Source organism: Megalobrama amblycephala, linkage group LG7 (genome assembly GCF_018812025.1).
Source record: "Megalobrama amblycephala isolate DHTTF-2021 linkage group LG7, ASM1881202v1, whole genome shotgun sequence".
NCBI classification, from domain to species: Eukaryota; Metazoa; Chordata; class Actinopteri; order Cypriniformes; family Xenocyprididae; genus Megalobrama; species Megalobrama amblycephala.
In genome coordinates this window covers 45,710,238-45,731,959 of record NC_063050.1, presented here as the reverse complement: position 1 = coordinate 45,731,959, position 21,722 = coordinate 45,710,238, and the positions used below count along the sequence as shown (strand labels likewise).

The 21,722-nt window shown below is 37.3% G+C and overlaps 2 protein-coding genes across 4 annotated transcripts in view; one reads left to right on the top strand and one right to left on the bottom strand.

Moving 5' to 3' along the window:
* The window catches only part of slc5a10 (solute carrier family 5 member 10), a 32,074-nt gene that overhangs the window by 3,563 nt on the left and 6,789 nt on the right, over positions 1-21,722 (bottom strand). The window contains exons 6-14 of the mRNA XM_048197736.1: positions 21,326-21,431; positions 18,655-18,735; positions 15,821-16,026; positions 13,351-13,486; positions 5,357-5,464; positions 5,061-5,211; positions 4,432-4,600; positions 2,402-2,617; positions 1,063-1,153 (exon numbers count right to left, since the gene is read on the bottom strand). Coding sequence (XP_048053693.1) covers positions 1,063-1,153; positions 2,402-2,617; positions 4,432-4,600; positions 5,061-5,211; positions 5,357-5,464; positions 13,351-13,486; positions 15,821-16,026; positions 18,655-18,735; positions 21,326-21,431 — 1,264 coding nt within the window. The remainder of the gene's footprint in view (positions 1-1,062; positions 1,154-2,401; positions 2,618-4,431; positions 4,601-5,060; positions 5,212-5,356; positions 5,465-13,350; positions 13,487-15,820; positions 16,027-18,654; positions 18,736-21,325; positions 21,432-21,722) is intronic.
* LOC125272686 (protein FAM83G) lies at positions 6,352-16,192 on the top strand. Of its 3 annotated transcripts, XR_007185904.1 has the most exons (6): positions 6,352-7,806; positions 8,679-8,846; positions 8,954-9,078; positions 10,570-11,779; positions 13,313-13,380; positions 13,604-13,669. XR_007185904.1 is itself a non-coding variant. In XM_048197734.1 (5 exons), the coding sequence occupies exons 1-5, from the start codon at positions 7,348-7,350 to the stop codon at positions 13,316-13,318; spliced, it is 1,968 nt and encodes a 655-aa protein (XP_048053691.1). In that variant the 5' UTR covers positions 6,352-7,347; the 3' UTR covers positions 13,319-13,608. The 3 variants fall into 3 exon arrangements, 2 of the variants coding, with proteins under 2 accessions (XP_048053691.1, XP_048053690.1); XM_048197734.1 differs by having other exon boundaries at positions 13,313-13,608; XM_048197733.1 differs by lacking the exon at positions 13,313-13,380 and having other exon boundaries at positions 6,353-7,806; positions 13,604-16,192.

Genomic DNA, 21,722 nt, shown 5'->3' with positions numbered 1-21,722 from the left:
CAGTGTTTTGAAATCGGCCATCACTATATAAGTCGTTATTTTGTACCAAATAATATACCAAAAATATTCTCGTCGCTTTATAATATTAATATTGAACCACTGTACTCACATGAACTGATTTAAATATGCTTTTAGTACATTAATGAATCTTGATAGAGGAAATGTCATTGCTCCCTATGAAGGCCTCACTGATCCATCGGATTTCAACTAAAATATCTTAATTTGTGTTCCAAAGATTAACAAAGGTCTTACAGGTGTGGAACGACATGAGGGTAAATAATAAATTACAGAATTTTAATTTTTGGGTGAACTAGCCCTTTAACATTAGAAGGAGGTTAAGGAGAAATTCAGGTGTGTACGCATGTGTTGTGAATTAGGCGGAAAGTTTTTGTGAGAAGTTCAAATGTGCGTGAGTATAATGAATAGTGTACACAATTATTAGTGAATGAGACCCAGTGGAAATCTATGAGACGTCCTCACTAATATAGTCAAACAAACGTGTGTGTGCATTCGTGTGTGTCTGTGTGTGTGTGTGTGGTCCTGGTAAACTCTACATTATGGGGTTGCCAAAGATGGCAATATCCGAAATCCTTGTCCTTGGGGGGACATTTTTTGGTCCAGATGAGGAAAACTTAATTATTATTAAAATTATTATTATTTTTTTTTTTTTTGCAGAAAGTTTTCTATGATGGTCAGGTTTAGGGTTAGGGGATAGAATATACAGTTTGTACAGTAAAAAATCATTATATCTATCAAATGTCCCCATAAGACATGAAAACCCAACGTGTGTTTGTGTGTGTCTGTGTGTTCTTGTATACATGGTTTATGAGAACACAAATGTATATAATGACACTTCTTGTGTCCTCTTAAACCAAATGGCTTAAAAAACATTAAAAAATAATTAATTAAAAAATGCAGACAGTTTTCTGTGTTGGGTAGGTTTAGGGGTAGGGGAATAGAATATACAGTTTGCATAAAAACCATTACGTCTATGGAGAGTCCCTGTAAACCACATGTACAAGTGTGTGTGTGTGTGTGTGTGTGTGTGTGTGTGTCCCATACCGTCCGTCCTGCGGCTGAGTGTAGTTACTTTCTGTAGAGGTATTTCTCTCTCAGTGCTGTTGTGGAGAGTCCACCAGGTAAGATTATGTATCTGAAACAAAATCAAACATAAGCCGCTCTATATGACATGCTGCAAATATACTACTGGATTTTATCAAATTACTTGATTAAATTTTAAAGAAATCAAAATGTATTCTGTATAGGCTAGGTTTAGAATAGCATACTATCATACTACTCTTATTATTTAAGCAGTATATTAGGCACATAGGGGTGATAGAGCATTTGAGGCAGCCAGTCCAAACTAAAAACTCTTAAACTTTTAAATATAAATATTTTTTTGGTTAATTATGTTGCTATGGGAACTCTGTCTTATTATCTTTGTTTGTATTTAGTTTTACCTTACAACCGTAAAGCACCTTGGACAAAGTACACTGTAATTATATGGTGCTATATAAATAAAATGACAAAATGCAATTGACCTTGACCTTCTATTTCCTGTATGACAAATGAACTGAAAGTAATATTTGCTATGATTTTAAGATCTTTTCCTTATGCATTTTATGATTAGACTGACAAAAGTTGAGACAATTTTCCCACAAAATGTGCAAAATAATCATCCGTTTATATCTGTTCTGGTATGTCACTTGCAGAATTAAACATGCTTGTACAACAATGTAACATATTAACTTTTACAAACATACACATTAAATTGATCAAAAGTCACAGGAAAGACATTTAGATTTCTATTTCAGATAAATGTTATACTTTAGAACTTTCCATTCATCAAAGAATCCTGAAAATAAAAAAGAATGCATCACAGTTTCAACAAATCTTTTAAGCAGCACAACTGTTTTCAACATTGACATTAATAAGAAATATTTCTTGAGCATCAAATCAGCATATTAGAATGATTTCTGAATGATCATGTGACACTGAAGGCTCTTTAAAATCTATTAAAATAGAAAACAGTTATTTGAAACTATTTTTACTGTATTTTTGACCAAACAAATGCAGCCTAACCAACCCCAAAATTTGAATGGTAGTATATGCCATTCTGTCTGGACAGGCAAAAGACAAGAACAAATCCTTCAATTATTTAATTATCCGTTTATTTCTTCTAATCCTGTCTCAATTATTGGTGACTACTGTATGTGTTGCAAAAGATCAAGTCTTTGTTTTATTTTTGGAATCTTATAAGAACTTTCCCATTAGGATCCATTTGGACTGATTTAAAAAAAAAAATCCCATAGGAATTCAGATTTTTTTTTTTTTTGAAACTAGGGTATTATGGGTGCAAAACTAAAAATCTATGAAAACATTTTTCAACACAAAATAGTACCTGTTCCTCAGTGGGTGGAGGGGTCAGCAGACTGATCACCAACACAACAAAAGCAGTGAGGGCACACAGTATGATGGCAAAGTGTAGGTAGTGTACACTCCTTAGGACAGAGGGAGCAGGGTCAAACACTCCACAGCGAGGTGGAGGGAACGCAAACTCTAGGATCATCCGTGTCAAGCCCACCACTAGACCCACCATCAGGCCCCAGAATGCTCCCTGCATACACAACACCAAACAAACACACATTCAGCTCTGCTGCTCTACATAGCAACATCGGTGTTCCTTTTTCTCAACATGTTAAAAGAGCGTGGGATACTGTTAAACTAACTGTTTATTTTTAAAGCCTTATTTATTTCAGGCATCTGAGAGGATGAACTGAATGAACTCTGAGCCGAGATTCCTGACATGACAGGTTCTTATTTGCTTATTCAAGGTACTTAAGGGTGGAGTGCAGTGTGAAAGTCACTTGACAAGTGTAAAATTCCTGTGAAACATAATATTTCACTGAGAAATCTATCTATCTATCTATCTATCTATCTATCTATCTATCTATCTATCTATCTATCTATCTATCTATCTATCTATCTATCTATCTATCTATCTATCTATCTATCTATCTATCTATCTATCTATCTCAGTGATGGGTATCTATTTACATATGTGTTTTGAAAAGAGTGTAAAGACAGTAGATTTTATAATTATGTAAGTTAAACTGATTTCATTCTTGTACATTTTGTATCACTGACGCACACGGATGCGCTTACACAAATATGCGCACTGTAACGACTTATTTCTTACCCCAATGAATGTCACCTGGCCAGTTTTGGTTTCTTAAGGCAAACTTCTCAGGGCACCTTAGCTTTCAACATAACATGCCCTAAAACGTTAAACTAATGTTAAACTCATGTTTTCCATACTGAAAAATACTTTCAGAGCAATTATACTTATCTGAAATGCCACTACCTAAAATGGGTACTTCCTTTTTGCTGTGGGGGATGGGGATAACTTTCCAGTAAGAGACCCTTCAGGCTAAAAACAAAGGAATTCTGAAATCCCACCCTCCTGCTTTTAAAGCCCTGAAATTATGTGTTCAACAGGTTTTCGTTCTTATGTTAAACTGCCTTAACAGCTAATCTTTTGCTAAGACAATGTGAGCACTGAGTTTTGGCAGATACGGTTAGTCTAATGCACTCTAATGTGAAAAAACTGTATTTTGTTCTTTGCTTTTAAGTGAAACATCCAAGATAATCAGCCTGGTACACCGCAATCCTCCTAAAACATTCATTCTAAGCATATTTGTCAAAACACATAAGAACAGGGGGTTTTCATAAAATCAAATGAATGAATCATGAGGCCTTTTTTTTTTCTTTTTTCTGTATCTTGTGCTCTCTCACACAATGTTACTCCTGTTCTATGAATCCATATCCTTGTTTATCACTGGAAAACACCTCAAGACAACACTTCACACTGGTTTATCAACATTATCTATCTATCTATCTATCTATCTATCTATCTATCTATCTATCTATCTATCTATCTATCTATCTATCATTTTATGTATTTTATGCAAACCGTTTAAATGTTCTTTCCATCTTTTTGTACTGAATGTAAATGTAATACACAGCTTATACACAGGTGTTACTCATCAATGATTTTTCCTTCTCAAAAACACAATTTACAATGAGTCAACAGCACAACAATATAATGACTTATATTAAGGTGTGACTTATTTTCTGGAAAATACATACATCTATCATCTCAACCACTTACAAGTGAAAGTTACACTCTCTTTTGCTGTCATTCAGGCAAGTACATACAAACACTCTGCGTGCTTGAACAGTCAAATACACACACTCTGACTAATCTGATCTATTAAAATAGCCAGGCATTCATTCTTCACGAGAGAGAAGTGGTTTCTTCGAATGCATGTGACTGATAATGTCAGTGTGTCAATATGTACATAGTCCTAGTGAGGCTTCAGACAGTGTTTATTTGTTGAATGTATGCATTTGTGTGTGTGTGTGCATTACCGCCTCGTTGGTTCTTTTCCAAAAAACAGCCATTACAAAAATGGCAGTAACAGGAGGGGCCAGATAGCTGGTCACTGACTGAATGTAAACATACAGCTGACCACTGTTAGCGCTCTGAAGAATTGGGATCCAAACCACGCTAATCACCACCAGAATAACCGTCACTATCCTGAGAGAACAAATTGACATACATTTTATGATCATCTTCAGTTTCAGCAACAGTTGTTGATATGAAAAATTAAAGTCATTATGTTAATAAGTTATTAAAGTTAAGTTCTGCAACATCCAAATCCTATGGGACCACATTAGTGATATTCCATTATTAGGCTACTAGTTACTAGTTATATAAAGAAGAATTTGTGGTTTTATTTCCATTTATGGTTTCAACCCAATGACAGGACAAAAATATGTGCTAATCTAAATGATTAATCCACCCTTTGATATCTAGTTCATACTGCGGTTGTGCATTGCATTTCTGAAGCTATAAATCATACATTCTTTCGTGTAATTGCTTTTGCATAAAAAACACCACGATGTTAGATCTTAGAAAACACGTAACCTTTATGCATGTCATAATGATTGATGATTTTAAATAGGCGACACACACACTCATAAACACACATAGACACCTGCCAACCAGCAGCAGCTCCTTCTCGCTAGCACCTCTTCGATACTTCTTCCAGATGTCCATGGTGAAAAGAGTACTGCTGCTGTTAAAGATGGAGGTCAGTGATGACATCAAAGCAGCCATCATTACAGCTATCATTAACCCCCGGAGGCCTAAAACACACACATTACTGGGCTTATTTAGGGCTAATAGATTGTGACATGGACTTTATTCACATTTGATAAAGTAATGTTAACAGTTCAAACATATAATATAGGCCATACAATTTGAAAAACATAAAATTCTGATCCTGATTACCGCTGGGCATGAGCTCGATGACCAGTTTTGGAAAAGCAAGGTTGGTACAGCCCACCTCTGCACCACACACCTTTACACATTCTTCAGGGTCGACACAAGCCACTGTGTCTGGAAAAAAAAATGCAACATGTTCAAATAAATAAAACATCTGTAGCCTATTTGAAATCAATATACTATAGCCTAAGGAACAATTACGAAACAAAACAGTCATGAAACCGCAAATAATAGAAAAGGTAAATTACGAAACAAAACAGTCATGAAACCACAAATAATAGAAAAGGTAAATTATGAAACAAAACAGTCATGAAACTGCAAATAATGGAAAAGGCAAATTGTAGCCTAACAGAAAAGCAACTATTTGAATAGTAATGTTTATATATATATACACTGCCCTCCAAAAGTTTGGAAACACCCTACAAAAGTGGGGTTTTGGACAATATTGGCATGAATCCTTTTTAATTTTTTGATAATTTTGCACTGATAAGGGACAACACAAACTAAGAAAACATGTTTTATTACATAAACAGCTTATACATAGAAAAAAACGTACATTTTCGATTCATCAACATATCCAGCATTAGCAGCTATCTGACCTAAACTGGGTTCTAATTGGTTCATTGTATTCTAAACTTAATGGGCAATCAATTGTTGAAGCTATTAAGGTGTGCTGACCCAAAAATCTTTTACAAACCTGGGCCAAGTTTAAACAAGTAACCAGGTATCACAGCTGGCAAAGGGGCATGTTTATATTGCCATTATTATGTAATCAAAATGAAAATTATTATTGCTGGTCTTCAATGATAATGTCAAGTTACTTTAATGTATTTGAACCAAAAAAATGATAAGGATTTATGCTGATATCGTCCAAAACCACACTTATATATATATATATAGGCCTCATAACTCATTCCTAGACAAATAAACAAATCGGACTGGACAAAAAAACTGGACTTTTTACTCAACTTTGTAGAGAAGAAAAATTCTTTGAGGCAGCTTCCCCGTGTGACAACTAGCCCCGGATGTCTATTTAAGTGTCTGCCTACAACCACTACTTTGTTTCAAAGTCAGGGGGGAAATAGGAACTGTCTGTTTCACTTTCCTCCGTTTCCTGTCTCTTTTTTTCTCGGACACCCCGCCCAAATCCACGTAACAGTTGACTCAACTCTGTAATATTCGGCCTGCACGCCGCGTCATCGGTGCTCATGCACCCGACGTCTGGCCTCTTCCTCTTTCTAGCTCGACAGAAGTAGGGCAAAGTAACACAAAAGCCCCACAGGACTTCACTGGACAACAAACTCGGGACATTCATTAAATCGAGAGACGGTGAAAGTTTGGTTTAACTCGCAAAACTGTGGTGAACACCCGGAAACTTTAGTTTAATCGTTGTTGTTGTTTTTTTCACCGGCGTCGATGATAAACGGCTTTTGTGGAAGATAAACGCGGAGCCAGCCGGTGTGGCTGAAGCCTGTTGCGCTTGTGTATGCATATGTATGTGTCTGCGCCCCTCCCGGTCAGGTGACTGAGGTGTGTCTAATCACTAGAGCCTCTGGAGATGCTTTGTTCTCTTCTACCTGTCGGTTAACTGAAAGATGATCTCCGGCTTAGCGGTCAGCTGCGTCCTGTACTAAACTAGGACTCTGCTCGGGGAAATATGATCAAATAACATTTGAGGCATCGTTTATATCTTTGGGAACCAATATCGCTTTTATTTTAATGAAAAAGCTTTTTGGTGCTTAAGTTATCACTTTATTTGACAACAGCAAAATCAATTGAATCACCCGGTCTCGCTTTGCCATGGAAACGCTTTATCGCCATCGCGAAAGGAATTTTTCTAGCCGTTAACCGAGGAAGAAAACTTTGAGAAGAGTTTTTTTTTATACGTTTCTGGGATTACAGTGGGACTTAATTTATTAAAAGCCTAATAATAACGAGAAGAGAGAAAAAAAAAGAAACCGGTTTCTATCACCTAATTCGAATCGTGTGTGGAAACGATGGCTCTCTCTCAGGTTCAGTGTCTTGATGACAATCACGTGAACTGGCGTTTAAATGAATCTAAACCGGAGTTTTTCTATAGTGAGGACCAGCGGCTAGCGCTCGAGGCGCTTGCTACGAAAGGACGCGACGCGTTTGACGCATATGTGAAAGAGCACGAGCTGCGACCTTTCCTGTCGGAACCCGAGCTCGAGCTGCTCCGTCGGAAAATAGAAGATTATAAGCCCGGTTCTGAGCATCACAAATCTGATGGTATGACAGAGGGAGATGACAGTCCGGTGTCTTTGCAGTATTGGCCGGACCGCTCTGATATCTCCATACCGAATCTGGACCTCGGATGGCCCGACTGCAGTTCTTACCGCGGAGTGACGCGCGTCAATGTGTACACGCAACCGCCGCTGGACGGACAGACGCATATAAAAGAGGTGGTGAGAAAAGCCATCGCGCAAGCACAGAAGGTAAGTAAACTAGAGAAACTTGAATAGCACGATTGTATGGTCAGTCTTCCAAAGTAGACCTTTAAAAAGAAAGGCTCTTAACCGGTTCCTTTGTCTACTAGTAAGTGACTTTAAGGGGGTCGATTTCTTAAAAGAAACTTCTGTCAGCAATTCTCGGTGCACAATTGCCCCCATTAGTAATATTTGTCTTTAATGTGCTAAATACTCATAAGATATAATTTGAATGGTTATGAAGAGCAGTAACCAATGACAACACCAGTGGGGTGATGGAGTATATTGAATATTAAACTAAGCAAAACAGATACTATATTTATGTATGTCAACACACACTATTCAACACAACTCTTCGTCTACAGGCTGATTAATTTTTAAAAAGATAACCTGGAATTGTTAGTCATTAATTGAGTTCAGCAGAAATGCTGAATGTCCAAATATCCATCACGTTTCACAATCCATACTGGTTTCCAACTGACTCATTTGTCTTGTTAGAACTTGCTTGAACCCAAAGCTTCGGCCCATGACACATACCGGCACAAATTCTCTTACTCCTCCTCTCTCTTTAACACACACACTCTGAAATAATCAAAGAGATCCCTTTATCCAATGACATTTGTCACAATGAACACTTATAATGAGATGTAGGTCTTAATGGGTGCAGTACAACTGACATAGGGTGTGTAGGAGTTGTTTTGTGTCTACATCATCATGTTGTCTTTTTAATAAAGAGAACATACTCCATGCCAACAATAGAACCGTAATTAGAACATGACCTGTGTAGTAATATGTACACTGAGAAATAATACAAAATGATCTTTATGTTGCCTGGGTTGAACTGTCTAACATCTATACATTTACTGTATATGTGTTTGCAGATGATAGCTGTGGTAATGGACGTTTTCACAGACGTTGACATTTTTAAGGATCTAATAGAGGCTGGATTTAGAAAGAAAGTGGCTATATACATTATTATAGATCATGCTTCTGTACAGCACTTCCTACTTATGTGTGAGAGAGCCAACATGCACAGAGGACACCTCAATGTGAGTTGAAGATGCATGCAGTTATGTCTGTTTTGTAGACTGTTTTAAGTTCTTAATATCAGAATAGATGTAGTTTGTGCATGAATAACAATTTGTTTTTTTTTTAGCATCTGAGGGTGCGATGCATCGGTGGTTGTGAATTCTACACGCGCTCATCTCAGAAGGTGCGTGGCTCGTTGAGTCAGAAATTCATGTTTGTGGATGGAGACCGCGCTGTGTCTGGATCATACAGGTTTGTACTGTGCACTTTAATGTGTGTATGTACATAAACATGAAGCTGTTTCTTAAACACAAGCCAATCACATTGTGTCAGAAACTGGTATGTGTGCCTGTAGGATGAAGTACAGATATATAGCAAGCATGCCAGTAAAAACTGTATGCTTTGAAAATTGCAAGCGCAATTGGCTAATGTTACTGTTTGAAAAATAAAAATTCTGTCATCAATTACTTGCCTTCAAGTTGTTCCAAACCCATAAGACTTTTGATCATCTTCAGAACACAAATGAAGATCTTTTTGATGAAATCTGATAGATTTCTGTCCCTCCATTGACAGTCTACGCAACTACCACTTTGACACTTCAAAAAGTAGAGATCGTAAAACTATATGAATTGAGCAGTTTAGTCCAAATTTTCTGAAGAGACATGATTGCTTTATATGATGAACAGATTTAATTTAGGCTTAAACATTCATCAACACACGCATCAGATATGGTAAACGGAAGCTCAAGCATGTTTGCTTGACGGTCAACAACCAATGAGGTTCATTCCCGCGTTACGCAGCACGTTTCAGCTTCCGCAAGAACCAATGAGTTTTTTCTCATGCGTCAATCAACTACGGTTGAGCTTCTGTTTATGTTTGCTGATGAATGTTTATATGTGAATAAAAAGCCTAAAATTAAATCACTTTGTCATACAAAGTGATCGAGTTTTCAGAAAATTTGGACTAAATAACTCAATTCATATGGATTAGTTTTACGATCTCTTTATGAACTTTTTAAATGGTACCAGAATTTTCATTTTTGAACTTTTTTTATTTATGAACTTTTTAAATGGTAACAGAATTTTCATTTTTGGGTGAACTAACCCTTTTAAACAGCAACTACTTTGAGAAAGTGCAAACACTAGTGGATTAGAGGGTATAAATATACAATTGTGTAACAAAACAATCAAACTAGAAACTGAATAAAAAAGACAAAACAATAATCTAGTTTTGTTTAATGCTGTGATTTAAGTTTTTAACCCAAGAGCAGTTTATAAACAAAAACCGAGACAAAAACCATAAACTGTACTAAAAGCAGGAAAGGTCTAGGTCACCTGATAGAGAACATGGAAAAACATATAATACACAATGGCAAATTAAAGTGTATAAATTTCCAAGGGTGTAACAAAACAATCAAACTAGAAACTGAATAAAAAAGTCAAACAATAATCAAGTCACAAAACAAGCCTAATAAACCAATCACATGGCAGGAAACACCAGAATACAAAAAAGGGAAGTGTGAACAGACAAATCAAGAACAAGAAAGCTACAATAGTGAGCTACTGGACTGTCACAGAAATGGATAACAATGTTGCCATTAAGTAGTTACCCCCAACACTGCTGTTGAGTTGCTATATTGAGTTGCTAATTTAAATGTCAATGTATATGCTTATGTTCTGTGCATGTATTATTTGTTTGTCCACTTTGTTTTTGTTTCTGACTTCTGGTATTTTTATGTTTCAGTTTTACATGGACAGCTTCTCGTTTGGACCGCAACATCATTACAGTCCTGACTGGACAGGCCGTTGAAACCTTTGACAAGGAGTTCCGTGAACTATACCTGTACTCTCGTGGGGTCAACCTCACCAAGATTCCTTTGGCGGACCCTCCGGAGCCGGACCCTGCCCCGGTCGTTGTTCCTCCCCCTGTTTCCGCAGCTGTTGCAAGAAAACTAATTAACCCCAAATATGCTTTGGTCACTGTAGATACAGCAAGCAAGTCATCTTCAGACAAAGCTAGTGCCAAGAACAATAACTCCCAGAATCCTTTGGTCCAGATTCCCAAGCCTCAACGGGAGATACAAAAGCACCCAGGACTTGTAGGCTTGCCAAAAGCAGATCTCACTCTCTACTTGCCCACCTGGCCCGAGCCAGACCCATCCAGTGATGTTATTGGGTATATCAATATCCGTGACACAAGCAAGCCAACACAAGTGCATTTAATGCGTTCGCAAATGTTTGAAACATCTCAAGCAATCCGCTTTAAAGATCCTTTCACTGGCCCACCTGAGGAACCGCTACCAGATAAGGCAACTCCTCGTCCTTCGGCAGCACAGTTGTCTAAAATGGATGCAAATGTTAAATCAAGCACCCAACCTCAGCTGGAGACTGATTCTAGCAATGCTCATCAAGATACACAAGCCAATACTTCTGATTCGCCAAGCTCTCCAATCCAGCAACAAGACCCCAAACCCAACCTTCCTCCAAAAGAGCAGGAACCCAACCATGAACCAGCAGAGGTCCAACAGGTTTCAGATCTGCCTGTTCCCAAGCCACGCACCCTTCAGTTGGTGGTTAATATGCCGGAAGGCTCTGGAGACGCAGAGGTCACTTTAGTCAAAAGGGAGGAAAACCAGACGAAGGATTCACACATGGATGCTCAAGACAACAACGCCGACAGCACCACTGTGACCTGTGCAGATTCATTAAAGGATAAAGATGAGAATTCCACAATGTCAGATGAATACTATGAATGTACTGACTCTGATAGCAGTGATAAACTCCCTAACGGACGGATAACTGGTTCCGGTCGTGTTGGAGAACACAGCCCTAATGCGCTTAACGTGATGGCCCGCTTCTCTCAGTCCATGCTGGACTTGCGATCAGATGACGCTGATCTACAAAGCACTGCCGAGAGGAATCTACTAAACATGCAGAACAGAAACAAAACAAAGGTAGGCAGATTTTGATTTAGTGCGTCTGAATGTGAAAGTGCTTTTTATCAGATTTGGCTCTCCACTCTACCAGTCCTTAACCCTGGGAGTGTCTCAAATAGATGAAAAGAAGCCAGGCATGTGCGTTATGGAACGCATGAGGGTGTGTCAATGTATGTTCCGGGACTCTGTTGGCATTTCCTGCATGCCTTAACCTGCTATAAGTGCTAAAACACATGTATGGGGGTAGTGGGTTGGATGAGGATAAATGTAAATGATGTTGCTTATCAGATGAGAACAGGAAAATAGCATGTTATTAGGGTTTGTCACATCCTCATTTTGGTGGGACTTCTCCATGAAAGAAGAAGTCCATGTGTGTCTACAAAAATGTCCTGAGTTAAAGATGTCTGGAAACTTTTGTCTAGGGATGCACAATATATTGGCTATCTGTCCATTTTTTATTCATTTATTTCTATCAGTCAGAATTATGTGTGAATGTGTGTGTCTGAAAATATAAAATATATATATTAATTATAGGCCATTATTGAATAATTGATTGTGCATGCTCCTTTTCCCCATTACAAAATGATATACAGTACTGTGCAAACGTCTTAGCAATGTTGTTTTAGCAGTGATATAACCATCTCTTATATAAATAACCATAATTATTTATTCATCTCTTAATTAGAACATAACCAGAAATACAGTACATTTGTATGCAGTATTAAAAACAGGAAAACAAATCTGGAAAAAAAAACTGCTTTTATAGGCTAAAATGCCAAGTATTTAGTGACCTCCCCTTACACTTGAGCAATAGCAGGAACCTGGCTCTCTTAAACCTAAATGGAATGGAAAAGGACTGGAAGGCCAAGAAAACTTTCAAAATCTGATGAAAAGTTTCTCAGAGTTTCTTCTTTGAGGAAATGGAAGTCTAGGAGACATGTGACAGGAGGTCACACTAAATACGGATTTTTGTTTCAGAATGTGTTTTTACATTTTTTGTACATATTTCCTGGTTTTTATGTTTGTATCATAATAAAGAGACTGAAAAATAAATATGGATGGTCATTAAAACATTGCTAAAACCAATGCTGGTTGTGGCCTAAGACTTTTGCACAGTACTGTACATTTAGAACTAGAAACAAAATGTTAATATTCATGCATTCCTACTTTTATCACATAGTTCTTACAAATATTTGCATAATGCCATTCATTACTTTTAGTTATATCCTAAACTATTTCCATCAAATCTAATGTTTCTAATAAAATGCTTCCATTAATTATGATGTAAAAAAATATTTTGAAACCAAAACCATTTTCTGGGGCATAAAACCATCCTGCTTAAGGTTGTAGTTGGTTTTTGTATGGTTTCTAGCTGGTTTAGAATAGTACTCGATTAGGTCTGGTAGTCCACCTTGGACCAGCAACAAAGCAGCTACCATGTACCAAAAACCATCTTGACCACCTTAAGCTGGAATTACCTGATTTTCTTTAGTTAGGCTTAAAAGGTGACAAAGCTTGCACAAAAGATGACATAGCACTGAATTTTTGCAGCACTAGCGGATACAGCAGCTGGAGCGTGTGTGTAGTACCTGGGTAGAGTGCCCTGCTGATCATGCCAGGTAGGATGATGAAGATCATGGGAAGCATCTTGAGATAGCTGGCAAAGATGGATGCCCCTTTGGCGTGACTCATATTCTTGGCTGACAGAGACCTCTGCACAATTACCTGCCAATGATCAACCAACATTAATTATTTTTTACTGAAAAATTCAGAACAGTTTATAGTTTGTCATCATGCCTGTTTATCATTTTTCTTTTTCACATATACCTTCCTCCCTTTCAGCTTTACCAGATGGTCTCCAGGTCACCTGTTCGAGACACTTATGGCCGGGCCAAAGTGATGATTGCTAAACCTGGAGTGTTCCATAGACCCCCTAAAAGCAGCGGCCATGTGATCGGGGGCCACAGGTACTGGCAGGGGAAGATGTCTGGCAATGAACTCCCCTCAAGTGGGTCAGGCCAGCAAAACCTAAACCGTTCTGGCCGGTCCCCCAGAAGACAAAGCCCCGCCTATACGATAGAAGGACTGCGAACAAGCCAATCACCCGCTCAGCGGCTCATGCACTCGCAATCTCTCTCCCCCGCTCATCGGGCCTCTCAGACAAAGTCTCCGTCTCCTCGTAGACGGGTCGAGACTCGCACGCCATTAGGAATCTCTTTATCTAAACTCGCCAGTTTCAAACACCTCCGGGGGAAGGTTCCAGTGAACACGTCTGGTTTTGCTTTGGGGGATAAATTGTTGACACGTAGTCACAATGAGAATTAACTGATTTATAGTGGCTTTCTTCCCTCAAAAAACAACTTTGTATTGAGTACAAAGACACGAATGTGTAATGATGTGGCACCAGTCTCCACTGATAAAGGCTGGAGTTCAACTGGATCTATAAACTGACTTGAGTGTTACAGTGGCACACAAACAATGACATTTTCTGGACAATGGCAAGGAGCACTTGTTACATAAAGCCTTAGTCTTTTTTGATGTGCCTTCAAGTAATCTGTACTAGTGCAAGGGAATTTGGTGGTGGATTTATGACCATGGTGATGGCAATTTCACGTTCACCTCTATTACTGGCTAATTAGTGTCTTAGATTGTGGGAAAAGGACGTTGAAAAGTTTACTAATACGCATACTAATACAGTCGTCTCTGGTTTTATCAGAGGAGATCAAGTCCCGTTCACACCAGGACAAATGTTCTGTGCGGACATTTGTTGGGAATAGCATTTTATTTTTAATGAACGGCTTTTAATGCATCTGTTCACACCAATTTGATCTTTCGCTTGCTTTTAATGCAACTTTTTTTCTAACCTCACTTTCATCACATTGCAAAAAATACATATTTTTAAATAAGGTTAAAAGGTTTGCTCTTTAGGTCACATGCTCAGAGTTGCTACTGTTACATAAAACTATGACTTTGTGGTACACAAATAGACTTTTTTGCTTGGAAACAGTGAATAAACCTGGGTATTTTAGTTTTTCCATAAGCACCACCTACTGTCAGAGGTGAGTTTGTATTTTCATTCAGCCCATTTGCCATTTTTTTTTTTTTCTGCATGGGTCTGAACAAAAAAAAATAATTGCGTGCAAAAATAGGACCACATTTTCATGCCAAACATTTGTGCTGGTGTTGTACCAAGCCTTCAGCTTTTGAGTTGGAGTCAAGACCAAACCTTCCAGACCAAGACCTGTCCATTTGCTGAATTTATTGCAGCATTCATTTCAGATACTGAGCCACTTTGCACAGTGGTGAGCTGTGGTCATGACCGAGAAGACTTTTAAGATTTGAGCCCCCACCAGAGGACCTACTGTAATAAGACACAGACCAAACCAACATTTATTGGGTCTTGAGGGGACTCCAACTCTGTCAGTATTTCTAGGAATTTAATAATTTCTTTTCTGATGATGTTTTTTTTGCCTTCCAAGGAGGTTTGGAAGTATACTTTTTAAGCATGTGATGTGCACTATACTTTAAGGAAGGAAAGTGTTATAACTTTAGTTATTACAGTCTTCTAAATTGTCTCCATTTTGCTTGTTTTTTTATTTTTTTATTTTTAAAGAAATGATCTTAAAAAGCAAGGTATTTTAAAGATGCTAGTCTGCACACACTGATTCCTACAGTTTCTGTGAGGATATACTTGAATCATTTGGTGATGTTTTTGGTGACACAGGAGAAGCATAGGCTTTAGTCAGGGTAGTTGTACTTAATTTGACGTAAATCTCTCAAAGTCTCGTTTTCATTGCGTCAAATTAGAAGGGTCTAGCCTATCCTGACTTAGGTCCATTTCAGGCTTGGTAGATTTTTTTTTTCTCTTAAACCTTTGTCTCTAAAACTGCAGTCTTTGTGGTTAACAAGTGATACATCACATATCTTATAGCAGAACGCAACTCATAATGCAAAATACATTTGCAATACTGTCCTCTATGTGAGGCTTTTTACATTGTGTGAGAACCAGGGTAGGTTTATGATCTATTTTTGAGAGTAAGTGTGTGTGTTTAAACATACCTGATCAGTGCACCAGTACCATGTTGCAAGAATCGTTAATCCCAGTGTCATGCCTGGCCAGGGCAGGTCTCCATGAACAGGGTCTCTAAACAGGTGCATGGCATCAGGCCTGGGCAGGTGACATGTTGTGTTTGGGATGATCTTAGATGGCACCGCTTCCAAATACACACTCTCCAGCTTATTGTAGCCTCCAATTTCATTGAATGCTGTAACGTGTACATAAATACATATCAGCTAAATCTACTACAACTGTTTTGGGTAAAATGTAGAGGTTTTGCATAAAAATGTATCTTTGTAGTATCATCAGGACAACACGGCGTCGATACGCAATGTATATTTTGAATTGATTCCAATTAAAAATATTTAAATTTCTTTAACTTGTTTAGACTTGTGTTGTGTGTGTCAAAGTGTGTGTGTGAGTGCATTTTTCATTTCATTTTCAGTTCTTTTAAATCCTTTAGAGATGGTTTTCTGTAAGTGGCTAAAGATAGTCATGGGATTTTCCACATTTCCATGCAAACCAGCTATGTTGGTTTTAAAGTGTTTTAATGTGTCATAACCAGACGTGATGTGATAAAACCTCTCTCTTTGACAAAAATGTTTGGTGCGTTTTTGTTCTTACTAAACAGCTGTGTCGAGTTACAGGACGTTTAGTTTGTTGCCTGTGACAAACACAGTGAAATCTGCTCCACATTATGCCAAATATGTTATTTTTGTCTGTTATTGTGCAGCATCGCATAGCGTTTTCACTTTCGCTGAGAAAAGACCAATTCTGGGCAGCAAATTCCATGATAAGGTGAAAGTTTGAGTGTAATCTCAACTCTTAAAAATGAAGGTTCTTTTATTGGCATTCCATCAAGAACCTTTTAACATCCATGGAACCTTTCCAGTGCACTTCTTTTTAGTGGAAAAAGTAGATCTTTAGATTATAAAATGTTCTTCACACTAAGAACAAAAAGTGGTTCTTTTAAGAAAGAATATCCATTTTGGGTTCTCTGAAGAACCTATGGCATCACAGCAGAAACCCTCTTTTGGAACCTTCATTTTTTAAAAGAGTTTTGGAATGTTGTTTTTGATTAAAGCTCTTTTGTTTGCACTGAATATTCATATTTGGTGAATATTCTAAATTTTAATAATAATTAATGGTGCAAAATTTTATGCAAATTAAATAATTTTTAACTTCCATATTTGTTTTATAGGGGTAGTTCACCCAAAAATTCTTCCAAAGTATCTTATTTTGTGTTCATCAGACGAAATAAATTCATACAGGTTTGAAACAACATGAGGGTGAGTAAATTATGACAAATTTTGATTTTTGGGTGAACTATCCCTAATTTCAAAAAAAAAAAAATAATAATAAAAAAAAAATAAATAGTTTTATTAAATTATTAATTAACGATTTATTTATTTTGTTATTTGGAAAATAGATAAATAATTGAACCACATTTCATTATTTCATTATTTCATCATCAGTAGGAAGTTTTACAATATATGTTTTTTTCCGATACCAGCGGACAACCACACACTAACACCGAACATTGAAATTAATTAAATGAAATGAGTTTGTTTCACTCAAATAATAATGAAAGTTCATGGTACAAAATAGAAAAAGTTGCGCAAACTCAAAATTTCATTGTAGGGTCCCACTTTATATTAAGTGGCCTTAACTACTATGTACTTACATTTAAATTAATCATTTGATACAATGCACTTATTGTGTACATACATGATTTTACATTGTACTTATATTTTAAAAACACCTGCATGTAATTACATCTGTAATTAATTTCTGTTATTACATTTATAATTACACTGTTGACCCATCCCTTACACCTTACCCCTACCCTTAAACCTACCCATACCACCAAAGCTTTCCCTAACCTTACCCATATCCCACCTCAATAGCAGCACAAGTGTTTTGCAATTCAATATGAACCCAATAAGTACATTGTACTTATTTTTTGATGTAAGTACATAGTAGTTAAGGACACTTAATATAAAGTGGGACCCATTGTAGTAAGCTGAACTTAATATGATTGAGTTGAGTTGCAGTAGATTTCTAATTCCCAGCATGCTTTGCGTCAGACTTTATAAATAAATGTTGAAATTACGTGTTATTTTGTGTGTTTTTGCACAAGATTAACATAGGGAGACATACGTTGGTGTTTAATGTTGTGTTATGTTGGGATTTACTGTTATGTTAGTTTTGTAGGGTTACCATCACGGTGAAGAGTAGAGCCTGTGGTTAGCCTGAGGATGGGCTGCAAAACTTTTAAGACCACATGTACTGTATGTTGTTTGATTGTATACATGCAAGTATGACAGTTTTTTTGATAGTTATTATAGCATGTTATTAGTTATCTAACATTTAACTAAGATCTGAATGTGATGTTTATATAAATGAACTGTAGGTAATTAACATTAGGATGAGTGGGGCGAGGCTGAGAACTGTGGGAGTGAAGGGATGCCAGTGACGTGATTGTTAATGAGAGAAACGTGTGTACTACACTGGCCTTGCTCCACTTCCATGGCTCTTGGCCCCGCCCCACAAAAATTTTAAGTTCTACTAAATTAAAAAAAAAAATGAGTTAGTTTACTTTAATGTTTTGAGTATTCAGAACTTAGTGAGTTTTACAGTGCAGGTAAGTCAAGCTAAGACTTATTTTATCTGCATTTAGGACACATGACATATCTGTACATGGAATGCTTGGTTATGGCCATCTGTTTTCAGCAGTGGCACTTTCACAATGCAAGATGTTCTTACTTCCCTAGTGACAGCTGACATGAGATCACTGCCAGAGGAGAATAAAAGAAAAGGCCTGAGATTGACTGACCTGTAATGGTGAGGATGACCGCTCCAATGATCATGACGAAGGTCTGAAGAGTGTCGGTGTAGATTACAGCAGCCAAGCCACCTGGAGAAACAGAGGACTAAGCGGGTATTGCTCAATTCTCTCATGATGGTTTAAAATGATCTGAGTCATCGAGGTCAAGTCTGAATCAGCACTTGTAGACAGAGGAGTGAATACAGTGACAGCAGAGCCGCGGATTAAAGTAATTATGCAATTATGCTGGAATCAGTCATGTAGACCATAATTACTGCTGCAGAAGTGAACTGCTACTGAACCAATGGGCTTCAGTGAGAAAGTTTAAACAAGTAATCATTTAGTAGAAGCTTTTATCCAAACAACTGACAGTACTCAAACCTGTGGTTAAGTCCCTCACTTGAGGACTCTTATAGTTAATAATTTGCACTGTCAGCAACTCAAACCAGCAACATTCCTGTTACCAGCCCTGAGTTTTAACCATTATGCCACTCTATCCAGTTTTACAACATTGCAGTGCAAGAGAAAACTTCTTTATGAGTGCAAGTGATTATTGCATCTATTTGCTTATCTGTAAATCTGTTAGATATCAAAAGCTGATTTGTCACGCTACACTGCTGCTTGTTGAAACAAGAGCTTGTTTACAGGATAAGCTAATTATGACAACTGCTCCCTACTGAAACATGTAGTGGTACCACTTTATACAATCATGAGCATTTATTAATCTAGGTTGACGTGAAGTTATAACTATACTATTAATAAATGTTGAGCAGCTCAACTGTTTTCAACATTGATAATTATAAGAAAGGTTTCTTGAGTAAATCAGCATATTAGACTGATTTCTGAAGGATCATGTGACACTGAAGACTGATGAAAATTGCTTCACATCACAGAAATAACTTGCATGTTAAAATATATTCAAATAGAAAAGGGATAGGGAGTTAAAGGGATAGTTCACCCAAAAATGAAAATTATCCCGTGATTTACTCACCTTCAAGCCATCCTAGGTGTACATGACTATCTTCTTTCAGACAAACACAATCGGAGATATATTTAAAAATATCATTGCTCTTCCAAGCTTTAAAATGGTAGCGAATGGGGCGAGATTTTGAAGCCCCGAAAAAGAGCATCCATCCATCATAAAAATAATCCAGGCCTTCTGTAGCGAAGTGATAGGTTTTTGTAAGAAAAATATCCATATTTAAAACTTTATTATCTTCCGCCAGATGGCTGTATGCATCGATTTGTGGCAGAAGAGTGACCTCTGATGCATTGATGAATGCAGAAGCGAAGAGGATAGAGCAAAGCAAAACAAAACACCGGTTATGAATTAGAAGTCTAAAATTAGAAATTTTAAAGAGAAATGTCAGAGGATTTCGATATAGGAGAAGAGGAGCTTGAGTTTGTTGCCTAGCCCTATTTGTTTAAATCACTAAGCTTACGCTATTCCTACATCCTATGTCATACATCACGTCAGGGAGTTTCTCTTTTGGCACACGTCAACTTGCGCAGTATGCGTAGGCTGTCTGCAGGAAGCTAGTTATTTTAGTTTATATAAATATGGATATTTTTCGTACAAAAACCAAGGCCTTTATTAACCCCCTGGAGCTGTATGGATTATTTTTATGATGGATGGATGGATGCATTTTTGGGCTTCAAAATCGCACCCCCCATTCCAGGATATTTTTAAATATATCTCCAATTGTGTTTGTCTGAAAGAAGATAGTCATATACACCTAGGATGGCTTAAGGGTGAGTAAATCATGGGATAATTTTCATTTTTGAGTGAACTGACCCTTTAAAGGGGTCATATAATGCCAATTTTTACAAGATGTAAGTTAAGTCTCTGGTGTCCCCAGGCCCAGAGTGTGTATGTAAAGTTTTAGCTGAAAAGACCCCCCAGATCATTTTTTACAGAATGTTAAATTTGTCACTTTTTGAGCAAAAAAACGGTTTTGTGTGTGTCCCTTTAAATGCAAATGAGCTGCTGCTCTCAAGAAGAGGGCGGAGTTTCAAGAGCTCACCTTAGCAGCGCCGATTACCTCACACAGACTCACTTAAAATGTGTTAGAAACTGTTCAGCCTTTTACGTTCAAACCGGAGTTGGACAATGATGGAGAGACTCAAGAAGAAGTGACAACATGTAGAATGCAACAGGACGTTTCTGAACGGTTAGTTGATGAATTTATGTAGCTGATGTGGAGTTAACTATCTTAAAGTCATTGATTAGCATATTCTGTCATGATGATCTATAAATCGCTCGTGTGGGAACTGTTGTAAGATGCTTACAGAGCCAGAGAATATATGCAGGGTTTATGTAAATTTTGGGGTTTGTGATGTCACCAACCCAAGATGAAGCTCGTTGTAGTCCCTACCAGCCATTTGTTGTAGTCCTTAAACAAAGAATTTTTAAAAAGAAAATATCTCCATTTGCTTTGAACTTTGAGCGTCGTAACTTTGCAGATGTTGTTTATGCTCTAACAGCAACATTACACACTAACTAAAGTTAAAACAGTAAAATCATAATCAACCACCCCTTCAAATTGTAATAATATTTCACAATATGATTGTTTTTACTTTATTTTTATCAAATTAATGCAGCTTTGGTGGGCATAATAGACGTCTTTCAAAAACACAAAACAAGCTTAATGACCCCACATTTTTGAACGAAAATACAAACCTGCAATAGTGTAGAGGGCAGTGACGACCAGCATGAGCACAGTGGAGAGGTAGAGATTCCAGCCCAAACAAACCTGGATAAACAGAGCTCCAGAGTACAGATCCGTCTGCAAACGGTACAGAAAGACCACAGGTTGCTCATTCTTAGATATAGGAGGCTTAATTGTGAAGTGTTTTCAGCTATAGCATTTGAGTATCAACTTTGTTTTTATCCTAAAACAACAGTACTTCTGTTAATAAAGTAAAACTGTTGTTGACATACATTAAGAGTACAAAACATAAATGTGCAAGGAAAAATCTGATGAGAAATATTTGAGATCTGACTTTTTATTTGTAGACTTTCTTGTCGGGTATCTTGTCAGGTTTAAGATCTCTTCTGAAAAGAGGACTTAAGCAAA

Excerpts from the sequence above, each read along its gene's own strand:
- LOC125272686 (XM_048197733.1), top strand. The coding sequence starts at position 7,348 with ATGGCTCTCTCTCAGGTTCAGTGTCTTGATGACAATCACGTGAACTGG. Across the intron at positions 7,807-8,678 it reads CCATCGCGCAAGCACAGAAG|ATGATAGCTGTGGTAATGGA; the intron begins GTAAGTAAACTA and ends ATGTGTTTGCAG. Across the intron at positions 11,780-13,603 it reads AGAACAGAAACAAAACAAAG|CTTTACCAGATGGTCTCCAG; the intron begins GTAGGCAGATTT and ends CCTCCCTTTCAG.